Source organism: Nesoenas mayeri, assembly GCF_963082525.1.
Source record: "Nesoenas mayeri genome assembly, chromosome: 1".
Lineage (NCBI taxonomy): Eukaryota > Metazoa > Chordata > Aves > Columbiformes > Columbidae > Nesoenas > Nesoenas mayeri.
The window spans coordinates 169,214,152-169,238,233 of record NC_137541.1 but is presented as its reverse complement, the minus strand read 5'-3'; the positions used below and the strand labels follow the sequence as shown (position 1 = coordinate 169,238,233).

Here is a 24,082-nt window from a genome sequence, read left to right as displayed (position 1 = left end):
AAATACCTTCTCTCTTGCTGCTGCTTGCTTTTCACGGAGATATTTTTCTCTGCATCGGTCACAAACCAAATACCAAGTGCTTCCTCCAATACCACCATCGCCACAATTACCAGCCCATCCTCCACAAAAGTGCCCGATGCTGTTATAACCTTGACCACCTGCATAACGGCCACAACCTGCACCGGGGGAAAAGATGAAGAAAAGAAGTTATGTCAGAGAAGGATCATTACTATATTATTTATTACTGTAAAAGAGGGATGGTGAGGGGGAAGGAAGGTGCTTGTTTCTTCCTGGCCTGATTTTCTCTTTTTCTGTATCTCTGAGCTGACTAAAGAACAAAGTGCTGGTCCATGTGTCCCACCAGTATCTAAATAATATAAATGCACTGTAGTTTTCAAGTTTTTATTATGAACTTGTCCAAAGCATCAACAGCTTTGATTCAGACAGCTAAGTAATAGTAGAGTCAGTATTACACATTAGTCAACATTATAATTTAACAAACGTAAAAAAGCTACCCTTGTCTAAAAAAGCTTAAAGGGAAAGAAGTGCATTCCTTTCTTGGTTACTGTTTCTTGGAAAGAATAGAATAGAATCATTTCAGTTGGAACAGACCCTCAGGATCATCGAGTTCCATCCTAACCTAACCTAACTCTAGCACTATAATGGCATTGATAATTGTTGTATAATAAAGGTCCTTAATTTTGCTTTAACTTCCCATCTAGTGCTAAAATGAGTGGATACAACATCAGCCTGAACTTCACTAACTAGGAAAATAAATACTTATGTTTACAACCTAGAAAATACATAAATCATTTTGTCTTTAACATGGCCATTTATTACTAGCTATATTGTAGCTAATCCCTTCTATTAGTGACCTCTTTTATAAAGAAAACACAAGCTACACATCTTTTGAATTCAGCTGACTAGCCAAAACAATGGCAAGCTATCATTGATACACCTCATTTTCCTAAAATTAAACAAACTCCTGAAAAAACTACAGGGACCCACACAGAGACACAAAATACCAGACTTGGTTTGTATTGGACAATAACAATTGTCTAGAGAGTTGAGTTGGATTTTTTTTTTAAGATACATTTTAAACCAAAAAGTTATTGATACCCATTGCTGACACACCAGATAAATAAAAGTTTTCTATTATTCATAGTAGAATAGTAGTAAGAAACTCCTGGCAACACAGAAACTCTAGTTAAACAATATCATATTTTAAATTTTACTTCAAATTTTCTCAACACGGCTTCAAGTCCTAAAGTGTAAAAAATGGCATGTTTCTGAAGAGCTACCGTAAAGTCAGCTCATTACTTTGGCCTTGTTTCAAACAACTTTCTTCAGCATCTTCGAAAGCCTAGACCCATAACTACTTAAAATTATGTACACGGATATGTAAATAATCTGTAAGTATGTGCATTAGTAATTTAAGTTATATAGTGAACTGTGTTAAAATGTTAGACAAAACTGCCTGATACATTTTAATAACTAATACCAAAATGCGTGTGTGCAATGTATTTTACAGATGTACGCAGGAATCCAAAACCATGCAGTCTTACCTGGATGAGCTTGTCTCATGTGGTAAGTCACTGGATATGGGTGGGATTCTCCACACAACTCGCAGATGGTGTCTTTTTCAGGTCCTCCCACTGCAAGCTGGGCCATTTCGCCAAAAAGATTTCCCCTTGGTCTTGTTTCAACCTTTTCTTTTTTCTTTTTCTCCTTTTTGGTTTTCTTGTTATCTTTGTCACTTTCCTTCTTTTTCAACACTGCACAAGAACCAGGACTTGGAAAAATCATGTTTTGGGAAGCTGCTTTAATAGTTGCTAGGGAAATATCTTCCCAGAAAGCTACCAAGTGCTGCAGTGTTAATGGCAGAGGAGACTTGGATTTCATTGTGTGATGACTGGATGTTTCAAAGGAGGTAGTTTCAGTTTTGCCATCCTCACACTTCTCATGCAGAGGAGGTTCTTTTAACATTGATAGGACTTTGTTTTTATTGATGCTCCCCATTTTAGATATATCTGGTCCGTGAGGTGAGATGTTGAACATATTAAGGGCAGATGATATTTCCAATGAATGTCTATTTTTCAACTTGGTTTCTTTTTCCTCTGCAGGTTGTTGAGTAAGACTGCTTCGTATTGGCGCATGCTCTTTGGACAGTTCTGGATTAAACTTCAAAAAAGACGAACAAGCCATAGCATCATGAACTATTCCTTCATGCCAAAGAAATGCAGCGAACACAGCTCTAGCGCATTCTGCAACAGAAGGCGACATTGCTTGCTTGGCAGGCTCTACAGGCTTGGAGCCATCTCCTTTGAAAAGAAAGTTGGATTTTTCCTTTTTTGGTCTTATGTGCCTACCAGCGCATTTACGGCTCACTTTTGGAGATGCTCTCATGTCTTGCTCATCTTTCAGCGGTGCTTTTCCTATGCTGAAATGAACTTTATTAGAACCGTCGTCCAGACTTCTGAATTCTGTGTTGTCTTCACAGGTGGTATCTGTAATGCTGTTAGTCTTTAGAGTACTCGATGTACATACTTCAACTACCTCACTGTGAAGATTTTCTTGCACGACATGAGGGGATGGAGCTCTGTTTTCAGTTTCTGTAACAGGTTTTCCCTCTTTCGCAATAATTTTTGGTTTGGGTGAAGTGGACCTCCCCCTTAGGGGTTCTGTTAAGGGTACTTTCTTTTTGCGAAGGGTGTCTGGATCTAACGTGTAAGAATCGGATTTGGAGCGTTCTCGAGGAGGATCAAGCTTTGTTTTTACAGGGGATGAAGCTTTCTGAGGTAGAGTTTTGTCATGGGGTGATGAGGATCGTGGAGAACTAGCACCAGATCTAACAGCTGTAAGTGTCTTTGTCTTTGGAGAAGACGACCGGGTTCCTGGCCCTGGAGATTCAGCTCTCAGACCAGTAGTTGTTCTTCCATCGGTTTTGAGTGTTTGCAAAGTGTTATGATTTGGAGACAAAGACCTGCTGTGAGAGTCTGACCGTAATTTTGCGGCATCTGATTTCAGCATAAGAGACTCACTAGCAGATAATCCTTCCGTACTCCTAGATTTCTTCTGGTCAGCAGCAACTCTATTCATTCGCACATCAAGCTTAGGTGACCTGCTGTCAGCTCTGTGTTTTGATGACATGTCTGATTTTCCCGCTGGAGAAATTGGTCTAGCAGCTCCCGTGAAATTCATTCGGTCACCTGTTTAGTATATTTTATAATTAAATTATTATATTTTGACAACAATACCTTTAATAATACAAAGCAAAGATTAAAGACCTGAACATAAGATAAAAATCAAACACATGCTTCTGTACACATCAAAATGAAAGGAAATATAAAGAGAATTTTTTCCCTCTAGAATGTTTCCAACACATTTCTTTTCCCAAAGATACATACAAACAAGTGTTAGGAAATATTTACAGAGAAAATGCTACTATGGAGGTATCAAAAGGCACAGTTCACTATTTCCACAAAACACTAGTAAAGGAAGCAAATGCCAGGAGTTAACTAAATTTTCTACAGCTGCAACAGAAACCAGGGATTATTTATTATCTCTATGCATATCAGACTGCAACATGAGACTTGCAGAAAGATCAAATGTATCACCAGATTTCTTTAATTCTCAAAAGTCAGGAAACATAGGAAGTAAATGCAGCTACAAGACAAATTCGGTAAGAGGCTTACAAACATGCTTAAAATGATTCACCTCGATAATCTGAGGTATCCACCTTTTTAAGGTTACTAACTATCAATGTTCTGTTACCTCAGGACAACCTAGTAACAAACTCCATCTTTTTCAACCACCAAGATAAATCATCAACTTGTCTATGATGTTCTCTTATCTTCATGCATTAATTTATTGTTCCTATGCACACTGACTTTGTACTTATATTAATCTACAGAACTATAGGTAGCTTAATATAAATACATACAAGTATATGCAAACAAGTAGCTCATTAAAGCAATATGCTTCTAATAATTCTGTGAAGATACTCAGTTTTCTCTTGTAGAATTGCATTTTGAAAATTAGGACAAACAATGCTGAAATCACTGGCAAGAAATGGAGTAGCTGTGAATTAAATGTGTCTGTCCACAAAGCATTACACTGCGAAGTCTTGAATGGATAGTTAAGTGCCTATGATTTGAATGGGTTTTCATTAGTTAAATATGAAGAAGTTTGTCTACTAAAGTTTGTAGAATTAGGTCGCAGCACTTCAGATTATTTTACTTTGCTAGACACTAAAAGGTTATTTCCACTCATCTGGTGCCATTTCTGGGGAAACAACTATTTGTTAAAAAATAAATTTTCAATTAATGAAAGAATACTTGCAATTGTGGACCTTGACTACTAATGGGAACACCGTCCCTCTTTTACCCAGTACCTTCAGTATTTACCTAGAATGTGGGTGTTTATTTCCTTCTGCATTATGGCACCTGAACCAACTTCTTCCAGTTCTCAATCATGAAGCCTTATCCCTACGCTAGAAAACATAGGAGCATGGAGTGATCTCATTTTTTCCTATTGTTACTTCTCACAATACAAAACCAAATGCATTTTCTTGAGTGAAGTCTAGGAACCTAGATGTCACCTCAGGTTACAAAAGAATTCTTATTTTGCTACCTGCATATTTAAGTAGCTTACAATAAAACAAACAGCAACAGGAAGAAGTGAAGGATACCTATAATGGAATATTCAACAAGCTGGAAATTTAGGGTATTCTCCTGGCTTTTGAGGACGTACGACATGGTAGGAGTTCATACTTCTCCAGGCAGAGAAGAAATATTTTGTCTGTCTTCAGGAATAATGTACCAAATGTAAATAGTAGAATATAATGAGAATAGCTCAACCATCATCATAATAATCATCATCATAATTGAGAGTCTAACCTGTCTTGATTATTTTTTCTTATGTGTTCTATAATTTTTTTTGGGGGGGGGGAGGGGAAGCAGAGAGGCTGAAGAGGAGAGGAAGAAATAGCATGGCACATCATGGTTTATAAAATGATTGTTTGTGCTAAAAGAAAAAGCCTAAAAAGTTTCTTAAATATCAGTCTGAGCATTTTGCTCATGCCAGCTCAGTTATTCATCGGTTGTACTGATGAGCTATTTTGTCTACTTCGTGATATACAAATTCATAAATTTAAATTATCATTACTTTAAACACACTTTTCCCAGACACAATAAAAAGATGAATGTTAAGGTCTGCCAGATGAGAAAATACTTCAGATAGATCCTTTTACAGAATTCCTCATAAAGGAAAAAGCAGTGAAGACACAACAATAGCTATCTTAGAGGACATAAAACACTGCAAGCCATTCAGCAATGTATCAAATTCAAAGTATATGCATGACTAGAGAATATCAAGCAGGAAAACATTCTAGAGCAAAACTGCTTATGGAAGGCATAGCTTAGCAGTAGCATCCAGCAATAAAAAAACTTATGTTTTTTTAAAACAATGGTTTGGATTTGCACATATACAGGTAAATAATCCTAATTAGCATCCTAGACTATCAGCACACACAAAAAGTCCCCAGAATTAAAAACCGCCTAATCGTGTGGCAAACTGTTTAATCTGTAAACAAAAAAAAACCCCAAACCTCTCCATATATTTCTCTTCTTCAATATTTCATTTGCCTACTGTTTGAAAATAGATGTTATTAGATTAACAGTCCCCTTTCTGTTCACAAAGCAGAAAGAGCTATGCCATGTATCATGAAATTGTTGCAACTCAGGAAGGCAACACTGCCTGGTTACATCGAATGAGCTCCAAACAAATACCAAACTTAAAACGTTTACTTTCAAAACACTATTTTATGAAACGAATGAAATGGAAGTGAATGGAAGGAGCAAGAAAGAAAAAAATCAAATGCAAAAATCTGAATAACCTTGCTATGTTGGCATGCATACCCACCCTTCAGTTTGTGAGAGAGAGATGAAAGAGCAGAGGCAGGCCCAGCTACATCGCTAGTTTTGTAAATACGCTCACGAGAAGCGAGGCAGCAGGATGGAGTTTCTACAGTGGAAAACATTGCACAGAAGCAGCACAGATTCAATGGAAAAAGCAGTAAGAATAAAAACAAGCATTTCAAATGATACGCATCTCCCCTGTCACATGTTCTGAATTCATCGTTTAGATTCCTATGTTAGTTTTGAATGAGAAACAGTTACTTCAAAATGCTTTCCCTGAACTAAATTTTAAAAGAATAAAAGATCTCCTGTGATTTCAGTCTTAGTTTCTAGGATCTAAAAATGTAATATGTGTAGACTAGCCAATGAGATTGATGGTTGACTATAAAAACCAGCAGTATCTAGTTTTAAGTTGACCTTTGGTTTGAAATGTGAACTTTTAATCCGTAAATTCAGAGATGAATTATTTAAAACTTCCTTCTAGATGACCAATTTTCACATTCTTTTGAGAAAATTAGTGAACTTGCTAACACAAACATCTAGATGTCTCACTAACCACTGGAAAGAATGAAGAAAAATTACATTAAACCCATCAAAACTATCTCTTTTCAAATCTGAATGCACCTCAATAATGTAATATTTTGAAAAACTTCACATATGTAACATGAACTACAGTTTCTCAATACTGTTAAGAGACAAAACTAGCAGTAAAAGAGTTTCTATGCAACAGTATAGATAAGGAACCAAATCTGTATCAACCCTTAATTTTGCCTCAAACAAACCAAACCAAACCCAAACTAAACCAAAGTGAAATTCTGATGTAAACCAAGATAATTTCAGGGTCTAATGACACCAAATCTGTTGGAGAGGAAGCTCCAAATTAACCTTGGAGGGTGGTAACAACAGGACATTTTAATTTCAAGTCTATCATTTTACTTTCCTATATATATATATATATATTTTTTTTTTTAATTCTAATTCCAATTCTTATTCCTTCCTTTAGGAAAAAAAAAAAGAAGTCAAATTCTTACTGCATTAATAATTTTGAAGAGAATTTGTATGTTAGAAGATACACTGTTTTAGAGAGACCCTTTTGTACAAATGGAATAAGACAAGTATATAAAAAATAAGTTATTTCAGTTCCTGCACTGCTTAACATATTGTTTTGTCTGGTACTGCATTTACTAACTTGTACACATAAATATACTAAACCCCCATCTTATGTGATGGGCTACAGTTCTGTAGACTCTACAATGAGAAGGTGTTCATATGTTTAGAAGTAAGAATTTCATTCTTTAAAACAACAGAATATTTATTATTTTCTCAATCCAGTACTAGCATAGATTTAAGAACAGTATTATCTACTTTGATGCCTACAAATGATTTAGAGAGATCCAATACTAACTGGGTAGCTTCTGAGTAACAGGATGTCACTCCACCAATTTGTAAAGGTAAAATGCAGAAACACACATTAGGAGCACAAAGTAGCAGTAGAAGCAATGCTAAAAATGTCAATTTGATACACTAGCAATGCACTCTACAAATACTTAAATGAAAATTTAACTAAATCCACTTTCATGAATGCACATTTACACTCATCCTATGTCTGAGAATACTTACATTTCATATCATTGTAATCTAGTTTATGTTGAACAATGTGCTACTACTCAATCATTTCAAGCAGACTGTAGGTCAAAGAGAACGAGTTTCCCATATAATCTCCTTGCTGCTTTCGCAAACAACATATGTCTATTCAGAATAACTGTTCAGCCACAAGGACCAGCTTTTTGGTCAGGATTCCTTCTTTTTGAATCATCCTTAAAGACTACAAAGACTTGAAATACAAGGTAGGCAAGGCCTGTCTCATGTCACATCTGAATGTGGCAGCATATCTTTAGTCACGCTCTTTTCTTCAACATGGAAATAGCTCCAGCCTGAAAAGCTACATGACATAAAGACATAAGGGGTAGTTCTCTTCCTATGGCAGGATGAAGTCTTGTAAGTCAGGCCTGTTTCCTCTGAGGAAATGCTGGTAAACCAATCCAGGAGGCATGATGTACCATCAAGTGGTCCATATTAGACTTTTTAACTGGTAAAATGCCTCTATAGAATAGAAATAAGCTACAGTTTCTTCTGAAATGCCATCGCTTTTCTGTGTGACGATGAACGAAAGCACTGACCTGCTCTTGCCCTTCTGCCTAGCAATGGAATGGACGCCTCTTCAAAAAGAATGCAATCCTCTTTCGCTTGCTGTTACTGATATGGAACCTACAACATGGCTGAATTTCCTCAAGCACTGCAATGTATCTTTTTTCATATCCTGAAAATGCCAAATGTCATAGTGGAAGATGGACAAGGTCTCTTTTTTTTTTTTCTAATGGCTAAAAGAATATACTGAAGTCAACAAATGTTTGAATATTAAATATTAAAAAGGGAGAAAAGTATTAGATACTGTTATAGTAGGGGAATGAGTGAGCGAATGAAAGAAAAAGCTGAAACGCAGTATCATTAGAAAAATAACAGCAATGTTCTTTACCCAAAGTTAGGGTTTGGAGCACTGCCACTTAAGTTTATTAATTGAAAGAAGCATTCCTGTGCTAGAAGAAAATATAAAAATGATTTTATAACTCCATAGTTTCTAACTACATTTTTTGAAGATGTGATAAGCCGAATTTATTTCTAAAATAAAGCTTGACACAATTTGTGCTCTTCCTCTGAATTTCACCATACCAGTCCCCCAGGGATGGTTTTGGATTGACCTGGACAAATGTATGCTTCATACATACCTTTGATTACAAAATCTGTAAAGCCTAAGGAATGCAACCATTTAACTTATTAGCTCAAGCTCAGTTGTTCAGGAATGATGCTTCAGCAACACACAGCATCTGAAGAAAATAGTTAAAACAATACCCTCTAGCTGCTTCACATGATATGGATATAGATCAGCCTGCTTGGTTAAGAATATTCTCTCCCTTCATCTTCCTGAAACACTGCCAAGAAGAGTTACGTGTTCCACATGTGTGCTGGTCTTTTGTTCTCTCTCTGCATTTTAGGGAATGTGGATAGAAGCATGGCAGGCAAAGCCACTGGTTCTAAATGCTCTGTAACTAGCACTTAGAAACGAGCAAAACCAAAAAGAAAGTGGTAGAGCAATACTGAAGTGATGTATGAAGGGACTCCTGACACAAATAGTAGGGGCTGATTGTATAGGGTGGGACCGTATGCTGGATTGCAGATTCACAGTATGCACTGGGAAAGAAGTAGCCTGTGAACACACCGAACAGCAGCGCAGCACTGCAGCTTCTGCCTGGACTGACATGAGTCAGGAGCAACAGCTGTGCAGTTGCTCCATGAGCTGCTGGGGCTGCAGTGGAAGAGGGAAAATGTGACAAGAACGTGTTAAGAACCTGATGACATTCAAGAAGGGCAAGTGGAGGGTCCTGCACTTTGAGAGGAACAACCCCAGACACCAGTTCAGGTTAGGGGTGGACCTGCTGAAAAGCAGCTTTGCAGAGAAGGACCTGCGAGTTCTGGTTAACAACAGGTTGACCGTGAGTCAACAAAGTGCCCTTGTGGCCAAGAAGGCCAATGGGATCCTGGGGTGCATTAGGAAAACTGTGACCAGCAGTTCAATGGAGGTTCTCCTCCCCTTCTACTCTGCCCTGGTGAGGCCATATCTGGAGTACCGCGTCCAGTTCTGGGCTCCCCAGTTTAAGAAAGACAAGGAATTACTGGAGATAGTCCAGTGGAGAGCTACAAAGATGATTAGGTATCTGGAGCATCTCTCTTATGAGGAGAGACTGAGAACCCTGGGTCTGTTCAGCCTGGAGAAGAGAAGGCTGAGAGGGGATCTCATCAACATTTATAAAGATTTGAAGGGTGGGTGTCAGGAGGACAGGTCCAGACTCCATTCAGTGGTGCCAAACAATAGGATGAGGGGCAACAGGCACAGACTGAAGCACAGGAGGGTCCATCTGAATATGAGGAGAAAATTCTTTGAGGGTGCCAGGGCCCTGGAAGAAGCTGCGCAGAGAGGTTGTGGAGTCTCCTCTGGAGACATTCAAAACCTGCCTGGACACATTCCTGTGTCATCTGCTCTGGATGACCCTGTTTTAGCAGGTGGGATGGACTAGATGGCCTCCAGAGGTCCCTTCCAAACTCAACCATTTTGTGATTCTATGACAGCAGAGGCTAATAAGGGGGGGGGGGGTCCCAAAACCTCTTCAGCTAATAAAGCCATTCTTCATTTGCAACAGCAATTTGGATGTGAGGAAACATGGCATAAAAGTCTAACATTGGTGACTGCAAGTTCTCATGTTTCCCTCCCCAAGTTTAGAGTCCAACAGCCAATTGTGAAATTTTGATAACTGATGCTGGACAGCATGGCAACGTCCTGTCTCCCTGACTTCTCTCATAAAATCTTATTCCTATGTTCCTTGCAGGGGGCTTTCACACAGATAAAGTGCAGCTCTGAAATATTTATTGGTGGACTCTCTAGTTATGATGCTGTGAAGAAGAATTCAGGGATCCTCTGGCCCTTCAGTGGGAGCATCCAGAAGGTATGTGCCCAGTTAATGCAATGGAGGCATTTATTTCCATCTCATCCAGTGTACACTTTAGGTGGAAACTTGCCCTTATACCACTGGCAATATTCAAAATAATCTAGGGTTTCACCTCAGGAGCCCACAACAAACTTCTTAAACACATATTTCACACTGAAAAGCCGTTCTAACTTTAATAGCCAGTAAATACCAGAACTATTCAATATATTCATCGATGATTTGGATGATGGAGTAGAGTGCACTGTCAGCAAGTTTGCTGATGACACCAAACTGGGAAGAGTGGCTGACACACCAGAAGGCTGTGCTGCCATCCAGCGAGACCTGGACAGGCTGGAGAGTTGGGCAGGGAAAAATTTAATGAAATATAACAAGGGAAAGTGTAGAGTCCTGCATCTGGGCAGGAACAACCCCAGGTTCCAGTACAAGTCAGGGAACAACCTATTAGAGAGCAGCATAGGGGAAAGAGACCTGGGGATCCTGGTGGACAGCAGCATGACCATGAGCCAGCACTGTGCCCTTGTGGCCAGGAAGGCCAATGGCATCCTGGGGTGTATCAGAAGGGGGGTGGTTAGTAGGTCCAGAGAGGTTCTCCTTGCCCTCTACTCTGCCCTGGCGAGACCACATGTCTAAGGAGTTTTATGACCCAGGACAAACAGCAGTCCTGAGCAAATCAGTTACTGACAATCTTCAACTTCTCAGAAGCAATCATAGTCAGGCTGGAGTAATTACTCACTATTTTGTTGAAAAAAAAAGAGGAAGCAACATAGACAAACTAGTGGTCTTTCTGGGAAGGAAAAAAAATAATTCTTATTAAGATTCCAAGTCAATATAGTTGTTCCTGAACTCCAGCTAGGTTATGCCATCTCTTCTAGCTTTTTTTTGACTTTCAGCTGCGTAAAAGACTGACAAGGAATTAAAATACATGAGAAGAGCATCTTAATTTTGCCTGTCCCCATGAAAAAGTAAAAGAGTCTCTCAGCTTTTTCCCCTTGTGTCAGGTGTGAAAATTAGCAAAAGAACTAAGTAGGGACAGAACAATCAGCCCTTCAGAGAGTTCTAGCAAACAACACAAAACTTCGTGACACAGCTCCCCCTTCTTTTGTATAATATCCCTTCTGTAACAAATTCCTTGACAAAGCACACAGGACTCTACAAGTTTACCTATTTATGATGTGAAAAGAATAACAGAGACACTTCTCATTTTTTCAAGCATTATATCTGAGGAAGTGGTTGTCCAAAACTGTAGTATTTCCACAAAAATATAACCAGATGCTGGTTGAGCCCTTTCCCTCTTCCTTAAATGAATTTGGAAAGCAAACCAAAGCCAAGCACAGCACAGAAACCATTCCTCAGAAAGAACAGCCAGCAACGAAAACTCTTCTAAAGAAAACCTACAACCTGTCACTGGCACAGAGTATGTTTTATAATCAGATCAACAATTTTATTCCCATTATAAAAACTTAAATTAAGGAAATAATTCTAGAAGGCATTCAGCATGATCTTAACTTTCCTCAGAATCATGCTTCCAATAAAACTTCTCCACAGGAAGACAGATATCCGAGGAAGAACAGAAAATGTAAGTGGTAGACTAAACTATTTAGGCAGGCTTTCAGCCTAAACTGGTATTTAGTATATATCCTCCATAGCCATGGAAATATAGGCTGGCGCAACTTCTTTCAACTATTAGACTATTATTAGTCCCTTTAATATAGCAGTTATTGACTGTAAACATTCATTTGAATTTTGACAACTTAAGGACAGAGAACATCATTTGAAACTAAAACCAAGACTGTCGAGGGCAAAAATCCAAGTGACTCGATATGGAGCCTTGGGACATGTTGTTTAATGGACTTCTAGTTATGTGTTTGATAACAGGAGGCTATAAAGTGCTATGGAAATAATGAATCAAATTTGCACACTTAAAAAGAGTTTGTTGCAATTCTATTACAAAATACATTAAAAACCACAGAGTGGAGTTCAAGCCGAACAGAACTTTTCTGTCTAAATATTTTTGTCTCATGTATGCGCCCCGTTATTCTAATTAATCAAATATTGCAAATTAATCCATTACTTCCTAATATGTAAAGCTTCAAGAAATATAGCAATAACAGAATAACTGCTTAAAATAAAATGTTTAATCTAGAGAGTCTTATTTAAGTTTCAAATATCTCTGATGATTTCCTTGACTATTGAATGAACAACTCTATGAATACAGTCTTACAGGCCTCCCTGACAATATTCTAAATTTGAATGTACTTCTAATGGAGGATTAATAAAATTGCAGAAGACTAAGTAAGTTCAAATAGGAATTTTTTCCCCCTATAATTCTTGAATTTTGATAGTGAAAAATGTTAATATTTTTCTCCTTTATGCATAATTGACATTATTTGCATAAAATCTTAAATGAGACAATAAACTGGAAGAAAGTCCTTATGTCAAATCACAGTTAGTGCAACACTATACCAGTTCTGGTTTTGCCCTGTTGATAGGGGAAATAACCATAGTGGTTGTAATCTTCTACTATGCTAAGATCCCAAATCAGACACAAACTTGAAAAATTTTTCCAGTTTTGTTATTATTTTATTTGGCAGAATACCAGTGCCCCCTCTATCCAACAAAAAAGGCTTTCTTTTGAAACAGGGATCCTTATTAAAACACAAACCATGGATGTAGCTTACTGATGCAGTTTACGTACATCTGTTGTACAGGTAAATTCATTGAGCAAGACCTTGTTGGGCAGCCAATTAAAAATGTGGACAGCTGCTTTTTTTCATACAAGACAGATGTCAATGCTAAAGGACAATCATCTCAAGTTTAAAATAAGACAAAAATGGTTATTTTTGATGCAAAGTTGAATAAGAAACTCTGAGTTTACTACTCTGAACAAGAGAAGAAAATTAAAAGCATTGGGAAAGAATATACAGTTGACAAATTCTAAATGATGGCGCTCTGATGTGACTGGCAATCAGCAGCTTCATCTGAGTATGTTTCGGAATATTCTGCTTTCATGTGTGGGTTTAAATCCAGCATAAGTACAGAAGATCACTATCAGAATATTTCTGATAGCCTTTATAAAAGTGAATTAGAGATTTTAAACTATTTCTCACATGAAGCACTTCACTGTCACTTCAATACGCTGAGTGAGACACATCCAGGACTGCACAGAGACTGAACTGACTGACAGAGTCCCACATGAAGGAACCGAGGCACTTCTGAAGGACAGTTTATGGGAGACAGGAGAAGACAAGTATTCCTGTGACCTGTGCTATACCCGTTCTGTGTATTTACTGCAATATCTGCTATCCATCATGAACGTCAAGCTTTTATTTTTCATTAATCAAAAGCTAAACAGTTTCCTGTCCTCCCATCAGTAACCAGGTTAACTGCTATTGACCTCTAGGTGCAAACTTTCATGTCCGTGCCAATCTTACGAGCACCCAACAGGAGACACCAAAGCCTCCCTTATGAGAAGCTCCAAGTTGTTCCAACTTTCCAGCTACATCCCTGAAGTTAGAAGCGATGACAAAAGTAGGAATTTAGGAGGCAAGAAAATTTAATAACTATAAATTTACTGCAGTCTGTTTTCGATGTTAAAAAATTACCAACATTTTGTACCATATAAAATATTTACCTTAATTAAAAAAATGCAGAGTTGCATACAATATTGGAAATGCACTTTCATGACTTACCTACGCTACGTAACACATACAGAAGCAAAATACTGTCAGTATTGAAATTAAAAGTTGAACAAGCATATTTCTTTAGGAGCGTTACCTCACATGCTTCTGAATCATGAAAAACTTAATCAAACAAAACCAGAGAGGTGCACGGAGGGATGACTAGTAGCTGGTAAAGCAACTGAGAACGGCAATGTCGAAGCTGCAGAAATGGACTGATGAGGCAGGTAAGGCTGACAAACTTACTCTGAAGCTGTGGCTGAGGCTGCTGGAAGGAAAGGGGCTGTCCGAACACAAATGGACTGTGGACTAGGGAAGAGGGAGGTTTTGCAGCTTGATCAAAGATGGAAGGAGCTGGGAGGTTTGGCCGTGACTGAATGGAATTCAGTATGGCACTCAGTTGGTCACCTGTAGTGGGCAAAACAGTCAAAACTACAACCTGTTACTTGTCATTGTCCAGAAAGGCAGAGTAAAATGGTGCTCGATTCAAGTTTAAATGATGATAACAGAGAAAGCTCATAAATCTTATTTAGCCACAAACAACTCCGGTTGTGGCTAAAGGTAAAAATCTCACCCCATGCATGGCAATAATATTACTGAAAAGTACAAGCATGGTTTTTAAGGATCATGGATAATTTACTGCAATTATTTAAAACATTTCAAAATAGAGATTTATATTTGCCTTGCTAAAAAATGAAGAGCAGCCATAGAAAAAACACAGAAATCCCTAGCATTTACAATAATACAAACATGCAACAGAACATGCAGAAAGAAGATTAGAAAAAATGATGAGAAGGGAGAGATAACATGGAATTAGGCTTTGGCAAGTATATTTCTGTGCCAAGGCTTTGATAAATATTTGCTTGGTTTTGCAAATATCTTTAAAAGCATTCTGCCATGCTGTTTTTCAAGATCAGATTGAACATAATTTTTTAAAAGTAAGTACCACTTAGGAACTGGAACTGGTTTTCTGAAGAACTACATATGTTTGTCATGAGGCAAATAAAGGACTTCAAAAAATTAGCTTGTTACAAACAGTTTTAATTTCTGAATGCTCATTCTCAAAAAAAACTATGTGAGCATTAGAAATACATGAAGCCTATACAGTAAAAAAGCAGAGTTTATCGCACCATGTTATAACTTGAAGTATAATTAATAATACGAACTGGGAGACACCAATAGTTTGAGAGCATTTCTGATTTGGACCATCACCAAGCAAATCCTAATAGCATCACTTTGTTCTGCAAATTTATATCATTTCGACAGCATTCTAGAAAACCTAGTAGGAAAAATTAGCAGCTAATGCAAACTTTACAACTGACTGATTTTACAACATTTTTGAGCGATGACCAAATGTCATTTCATGGAGAGAAAGACTGGTAAGTGTATCAAATCCTGTATTGCCTAAGAACTTCAAAATTAAACTTTGAGCTGATTTTCTTGATATTCTGGTTTCAAAAATACCAGAAAATAGCTGAAATGCCTTTCTAAATAATCATCTGAAGCTATAAATCAAGTTTATTCCACTGTTTTGAAAACAGTATACTTAAAAAATATTGGAATCAGCAGTTGAGCAGCAATCATTCCTACCTGAATAACCCAGAAGTGATTAACATGTTTGACAAAGCACTATTATTCTTAAATACAAATGCCTATTTCCTAAAATGTGCAATTATTCTAAAGGGAAGAACACCTAAGAAGAGGCTGAAAGTCATCTGCCCACAATAATTAACTATGGAGATGGGTAGGGCCATTCACATGAGGAAGAATAAAGACTTGCCTGCAACGTAAAAGGGCTGGAATAGGGAAGTCATAGCTAAATCAAACTGAATGATTGTGGGAGCTATGTCTTCTGCCTCAGAGGTTATACTGTAAACACAGACTTATTAAATGAGGATCTTTACATTTGACCAGGAGTGTGAAATTCTCATAGATGGTGACTGAATTTTCATGGAAACTAGTACACCCCTACAGAAGTTCTTTCACCAAACAAGCACCTCCAAAAGATCTGCCTCATTCAGAAACTCTCCTAAGAGATCATGCTTGTGCCTTCAGTTTTTTATTTTCCGCAAAATTCAAAGCTTTTTAGGCCTCAGAATGCAAAAAGACTGTATATAAAACAATTATATAGCTGAAGAATTCTATTTCTAGGAAAGTAATTATGAATATTTTTTCAATATAGTTGCCAACAACTTTTCACTCTTGGGCAATTCAGAAGGAATTACAGGACATGGAATGAACAGTCATCTTGCTGAGTTGCTCACTCGCACTAAACATCAGAGCTTGAGGGTATGTCAAAAGAATAATGCATATAAAATGATATGGAATTAAATGTCAGGAGTAGCTTCCAAATTTTCTGTAACTGTTGTATTGCAAATAAACACCTTAGAAACTGTTTAAGATAGGATATAGTAAAAAGAAGCACAGTGTCTTTAGAAACTAGGGTGCCTGTTAATGTAGCATATTCATCTCCAAGTATCTTTGGACAACATAGGAAAAAAAGATATTTTCCTAATATGCTTCTGCAGAAAAATATGAGATAATACTGTTGCACTATTACACAGTTGACAATGAGAGCCAAGCTGTAATGCTGCCTCACATGCTGAATGTCTCAAACACTTCTACTTTTGTGATGCAGCTATTACTTCAAAATGAGTATGGCTGAACTGGGAAAAGCAGTTCTGTATAAAACCCTATAAAACAAAAGGAAAAAAAAGAAAACACTTTGACTTTTCCAGCCTTTGTCAAAAGAAAAGGGTTTCCTATAACAATGTGTGGACAAGTATTAACTACTGCTTTACTCATTAAAACACCGTGAAATGCTATAAAACTATTTTATGTTATGAAAATAACAGACTGGAACATTTAGGAATAATTCTTCCCTCATCTCTTCCCCTTTAAAACAAGTCTTAAATCAAGTTATTTTATTTAGGAGACCACTGAGAATATATGCTGGTGTTAAAAACACATAACACACCTTACGCCCATGTTCATAGTGACATGGACAGAGCACAGCGATGCAAGCGCAGAACAACTAAACTCTGTGTTTCAAAGAATATTTCACAAAAACATCTGCCTCAGCAAAAGTCACTTGGATATTATTCAGTCTTCCAGATCTAATTAATGAATGAACAGAAGGCACGCAGTTGGAGTTAATTGTGATGGCTTATATATATTTATATCTTGCCAACAAAATAAACCATGGTTAAAAGAAACAAATATTTTATTGTCAGTAAAATTATCAGGGTTTTATTTATTTCCATGCATTTGTAACTGGCATATATGTGATCCAACTGTAACTTCAGTTTTACAACTTAAATCTCAAATGGCATCCTTTTACCTTGGCACTTAATGTCAAGACAGGTGAGAAGTGTTTACAAATGTTTCTGATCATTTTAAAACCCATGCTTTCTAAATCAAATAACTTCATACCCTGTTTTACAAGTATCTGTTTTTCATTTCTGCATTACAGTTTTTTGCCTACCACTATAGAACGCCTCAACTATAATTAAAAAATCTTTGATAATCCTTTTTATATGGAGTACTTAGACTGAAAGTGAAACAGAGAAAAAAGCAGTTACAAAATTTACTACACATTTTGTAAAACACCTTGCAATTTATTGCACTACTGCTTACGCCTTTTGAAGAACATCAGAGAATGCCTAAAAGAGTAGGAAATGGATAACAAAAGCATAAGCAAAGTTAAGAAAAATATCATTATTTAAAACGTGAGTGTAAAAACATACCTTTGTTATTTCCAAGGCCGTAATCAAACCCTTGTCCGTTACTACAGCTTGTCCCCTTACTGAAAGCTTGTATTGAAAAAGGACTTGGGGGAGGAGTCTGAACATTTTGATCTAGAAGGACTTGCTCTGTAAAAAAACACATCACTTCAGAATTAGACCTTCTTAGCAACTGATTTACATCGGAAAGATGAGTCGCAAGACAAAGGAGCAATTTTTTTTTCCACAGATAGCACTCTGCCACTCAATTCTCTCCAGAAAGAGAAGCATATCTCTCTTCTTTTGAGCTCTAAAAGTAAAAAGACAGAAGGAAGACTTAATAGCACACTAACTGTTTTATGTTTGCCTGAGTTGCTGCCAGCTTTGCCAGCATCTGCCACTTAGGAACAGACCTGACACTTTGTTTTTCAGTAACAGCACAGCACTCACTGTTTATTCTTTGGACAGCAATTGTTAAAACTTTTAGATGTTTTTTTAAATGTTAAACTTTTACATAACACGCTCAAATAATAATAATAAGAAATATAATAAAAATGATCATCAAGGAGAAGGTTGGAAATGGAAACTCTGTTTAAAAAAATAAAAGATCTATAATTTTCTCAATTTGAAGTAACTCTAGATCTTGCTGTAGTGTTTCAGCTGAAGTATCTGCATACCTGCCTACAGACTTGGGCATTCAGTCTGACTTGTTTCTGAGACTTTCATTATCATTTTATTAAAAAATAAAAATATAAAAGCATTCTGAAAGACTGTATTTTTTATGGATAAAAATGTAGACAGATGCAGATCCAGTTGGAGCTCCTCCAAACCCTAATTATTTCCCTCTAGCAAAAGCATTGAAACTGATGACAAAGAGTATGCCTAATTCATTTCATGGCAAATAAAAGTAATTAGTTTAAATAATTTTTAGATGCGGCTTAAGTGCATTAGTTTTACTTGGTGCTGAGATGGACTAGGGACATAGAATACCTTGAAATATCTCAGTAATTGCACTGATAACTACTTGAACGGCTTTAGCTAGATGCACAAGAGACCTCTATCTTCACTCTACATATAAAATTACAGACTTTTTCTAGAAAATAATAAAACCAGGCACGTTGAGGCACAGGAGAGCTCCTTCAGGTGAGCTGGGACTATCTGTTAAGGAAATAACAGTTTCAGAATACCTCAAGATATGCATATGAAGCATTCAAGGTAAAATAAAGATATTTTAGATCAGCCTCTTTGGATGGAGATCAACAGACAGGATGACTGACAGTGGGGTGGAAGCAATAAAAAACTTTGTGTTCTCACATTTTACTTATGTTTTCTTCTATTATTTCTAGGTCTTACGCAATCTGAACATGAACTATCAGGACAGAAATTCTGCATTTCAAGAGAATGCAATCATAGTTTGCTAACTAGAGTAATTAGCTAATTTGATGTTAATTTTAAATTCAGTGTTAAAAACCATGTTAACAGGCTTTTATCAGGACGCTCTGTGACAGAACTAACAACCTTAACAAAATCAAAAGGGACATAAATAACTCATTCTGCTTGGCTTTTCAGAGAGACACAAAATAGACCAAAGAAAGCTAACAAAAATGCATAAATACTTATGCAAAAATGAACTCCACAGCTAGAAGAAGACCAGTTAAAATTATCAAACTGATAGAGAAGAAAACATGGGGAAGTATTTTACCTCTTTTTATAAATAACATTTAAGGAATGTTTATGAACAACTTCGAAGTCCAACTGCGTAAAGTAACTCAAACGAAAAAGTGTAAATTAATGTTATACCTGTTTAAAACTGAGCTCCTTCTTTATTTATTTGTCATATTTAGATTGCTTATTTTTTTCTAAGTTAATTTAAAAATCCAAAACAAAACAACCACTTGCCATCTTCGTGTCGCAGGTACTGGTTTCCACCTCTGTCTCTAGCTAATGACCACGCCTCGCCTTCGTCACTTTCACAGAACTCTACCATGCTGTTCTTATCCATCTGCACCCATGTACCTTCTGAATTAGTCACCTGATGCACACACATAAGAAAGCACAATATATTGACTTTTCAGATGATTCAGTAGCTTGCTTCAGCAACTCATTATAGCATCTGAAAAACACACGCATTTTAAAACACACTCATTTCAATCTTTATATTGCAAAGCAAGTGTTAAAAAAAAAGTTTCTTAAATTAAGGCCACAGGCTGAGGCAGATTGAAGGATCAAATATATTTATGGCACACTCATGGTTAGAAGTATTTCCAAAATATTAGACCTGTTTAAGTTCAGAAGAAGCAAAACACCAACACCACAACTTTAGAACATCCAAAGAAGCCTAAATAAAAACCTGAAGGAGGTATTCACTGAAATACACCTTTCTATTGTTGGCTGCAACAGTAGATTTATAATACCAAGTTCTATATGAAAAGTTTGTACAAGTACTAATTTTGTTCCTGACAATGTATTTAGGAAATAGCATGACACACTTCATCCTTAAGCCCTTCTTAACCATAAAATACCACAGCTGGACAACTGGGAACAGTAACAACAGTTCAGCAACTGAACAAATGAATACACTCAATACAGAGAAAGAGAATAATTTGTTAATTCGTTGGGTCCTAGAAAAACATTTTTACAATGAAACCAAGTTCTTTCAAAGAATATGACCAAAAAAATAAAACAAGAAACATCATTTAAGGAACACTGTAACAGAAATATATAAGCAAGCATAGGTAACTGCAGTACAATTTTAACATTATTCCAATCAATGCACACATCTAAAAGGCAAAAGACACAATTGCATTAGTATTTATAATATAAACCAAGTTCAAAGGTTAGTGTTTATCACGAGGGTTGGAAAAGCAAACCTGTACAGGGGCAGATTCTTTTGTTGAGTTTACTACTGTTATATACCGGTATCTATGAAGACATGAACCAAAGCTACAAGGATCCATACCTCGCCCACTGCCTTGACTTTGTTTCCCAGAACTAACATTCCAATTGGGATACCTCTAAGGTTTGGGCAGCTTCTGATGTTGTGACCTGATGGGCCAGTCTTCACTACCTTGTACACTCCAGGTCCACCTCGAAGGAACGGGGCATCGTGTTCTTGCATCACTGCTTCCTGTGGGCAGTGTGAATTTAGGTCTTTGAAAAAATCATCAGTATTAGACCTAGATTCCTGAGAAATTCAAGAAAAAGGCAAAACAGAACAGAATAAAACCTATTAATAATACCTTTGAACTCTTTAGAGAAGAAATACTTACTTCAAGGCTATAATAGCTACATTTCAGAGCTAAAAGAGATACTAGTTACATTGGTAATTTTAGCGTGCAAAGAATAAACAACTAACTACTAGTAAATTGCACCATAACAGTCTTGAAACAAAAGTAGTATAAACAGAAACCATTTATATAAATGTAATATCTCATATCTACAACTAGGGACGTATTATTTACTCTAACCACTGTCACTAAACTTTGTTTCATACTGACATTTTTATCAGGATAGAGACTCATTCCTCCTGTGGAATTTGTGAAAAAGCCTGGGGCTATGTAAAAGGGAATTTGAATATTATCACTTTCCAAACGATGTATTTCTTTTTTCATTTCACATTTAGAATGTGTTGTTAGTTTACAGGTAAAATTATGACAAAGAGTAACAGCAACACCATAGATTCTTAAACGCAATATAAATATTAGTGCATATTTATTACTTCCATTATGACAATACGAACGGCCTGCAAATTTATTTCACCTGGTTGCAGTTATAGATGAAATATATACCCAAATCTGAAATGAGAAAACACTTTTTGAGTTTACTACCAAGAAAAATTGGTAGTTACTAAAAGAAATATTAGTATAGAATTTTCAGCCAGCCATAACTTAGGCTATTGTACAGAAAACACGAGGGCAAGAAGTAAGGCAGTGCACATTTATATCAGAAAAAAGCAAGTGAGAAGGAGGAGTGAGCTTTATTAGGCTTATAATGCAAGTCACAGGTGCTTTTAAAAGAAGACCTGAAAGTTAAGAACTAAGTAATATCCTGTGGGATGAAGCCAGTGGTTCACTTGGCCCAATATATTGTCTTCAGCAAAATGGCAGCAGGAGATGCCATTTAGAAGTAACATACAAGTCTTTATAAGTGGTCTGTCCCTCATATACGAACAGCATTTAAAATATTTTTATTATGGATGTTAAAGAGTGTATCCTATTTTCTTTAATTTATGAATCTGATTTCTATACATCTGTTTAACTTCTTCTGAATATGCTGATGCTTTCTGCCTCCACCATCTCCTGTAACAACACCTTCAAAGAGTTCACTTCCTGCTGTGTAAAAGAATATCTTCTTTTATCAGTTTTAAACCAAACTTCTACTACTGTGTTATTTCCCTTTTAATTAATGCAATTTCCTCTGGTCTCTTGAATGATCATATTTTCAGCTTTTTCTTATTGAAATCTGTGCATTATGTCCAGAATAATACAGCAGTCTTTTCGAGAAGCCTTTCTACAAAAATGAATTTGTTCTGCAAATAGGTACCTTCCACAGCAAGTTAACAGAAGCTGAGGTAAACTGGTTCAAGGGAAAAAGAAATCTGTATGATTTAAGGACAGTTTAAACACTATCTAGGCCTTCATATTACAATAAAAAAGTTTGCTATTCTGGGGAAAAAGATTCACTGAAAAAGTTTTTAAATTTCTAGGACAATATATAAACCACTGTCATCTTTATCACAAAGTTCATAAAAAACCAATTCAATTGCAAAATCAGTACAGGGCTGCAAAGAGATTTAGACAGGTACTTCTGTAGATAATTTAAACTGCTTGACTCTACATAACCTGTTCCTATAATTTTATATTTTTTTTAAAAAAAGATGAATAGGCTGAGTATTAATTAAATATTTTGGCTTTACCCACACAACTACCATCTTATTAGATGTTGCAACTTACTGTGTACCCTCTAGTAACAGAAAAAAATTTACGAGTACATTCTTCATCAAAAAGAGAATGAAAGCCTTTATTATGTCACTAGGCCACATCCCTGAAATTCTAATTTGGTTTGTTAAAAAGAAGAGTGCTATGTATGAGTTAATGAAAATGTAATTATCTGGTCTGTTTGTTGTTTTTTTTTTCCTCTCTTCCTAAAGAAAGAGACACAGATACAGCATTGTATGCAAATCTGTAAAAATCAGTTGAAGTAGAACAGATGCCAAAGAATACTTAATGTGAATTTGAGTCATAAGGTACAATCTGAAAACATGAGATACAGTGTGACTGTTCCTGTCATTTAACTCACCTTAGGGGGTAAAGCTTTGGAAGTCCATGAAAAAAAGTCCAAATCCCTTACTCCTTGGCTAGCATTAAAGACATTCTGAGCAACAAAGTTTAAAAAAAAGAAAAAAAAAAAAGACATATCAACAAGGAAATGGGAACAAAGAAACATCGGAGGAAGAAGCTCGAGGTACTATAATGCAAACTTTCTCCACAAGTAAATTGACTGGTAGAATGTTTTACAAAATGGGAAAGTTTTGTTTTCCTGACCAAGTCACCTGAGTGCATTGCTCACCATGGCAAATCATCCATTAAACAAAAACAGTTTAGTATGTCAAAAGCTCAAAATGGATGTAGTGTGTCATGCCATTTACTGAAATTTAGAGCCAGACATTTCTTATAAAGCTTGAGACTTCCTGCAGAGAAAAATCCCACATTTCTGTTACAATGAAACAGTAGTTGGTCCCACCACAAACCACAGTTTTATAGCAAGGGAGTCTGCTGTTCTGAAAGATAATTTCAGTTATTGCAGGAAAACTGCACACGGACTTTTAGTCACCAAGTCAGAACTGAAAAGACAGAGAAGGGCTAAGCTCGCTATTGTTGAAAGCAATTCACTTGCACAGAATGATTTCACCAGTTTGCACAGCAAAATCGCACCCTTTACCAGAGCCAAAAATTTCAAAGTGCTGTAAGGAGAAGGAGTGCTAAGATTTCATCAGTTTTATAAAATATACAATGCATTTCTTGTTTAGTATGAATCATCATAAACCAAATAGAGCTGCCAGAGAGAGTTCAATAATTTTATAAGCAATTGCCTATACTCCAGAAATCAGTGCTGCTGTTCTGTGTATTTTTCCCTCCCACAAAGCAGCTAGGATAACATTTTTTTAAACACTGCAAAACATGAAAAAAACGCCACCTTTTCTC

General features: G+C 36.5%; 1 protein-coding gene across 9 annotated transcripts in view; it reads right to left on the bottom strand.

Moving 5' to 3' along the window:
- Positions 1–24,082, bottom strand: part of MYCBP2 (MYC binding protein 2) — a 198,953-nt gene that overhangs the window by 36,170 nt on the left and 138,701 nt on the right. For 4 of the 9 annotated variants that reach the window (XM_080363498.1, XM_080363499.1, XM_080363502.1 and 1 more), the window contains 7 exons: positions 23,178–23,252; positions 20,839–21,063; positions 19,779–19,911; positions 17,904–18,029; positions 14,404–14,589; positions 1,566–3,209; positions 7–176 (listed from right to left, as the gene is read on the bottom strand). In XM_080363498.1, the coding sequence (XP_080219624.1) occupies positions 7–176; positions 1,566–3,209; positions 14,404–14,589; positions 17,904–18,029; positions 19,779–19,911; positions 20,839–21,063; positions 23,178–23,252 (2,559 nt within the window). The remainder of the gene's footprint in view (positions 1–6; positions 177–1,565; positions 3,210–14,403; positions 14,590–17,903; positions 18,030–19,778; positions 19,912–20,838; positions 21,064–23,177; positions 23,253–24,082) is intronic. The other 5 variants (XM_080363500.1, XM_080363506.1, XM_080363503.1 and 2 more) reach the window with 4 other exon arrangements.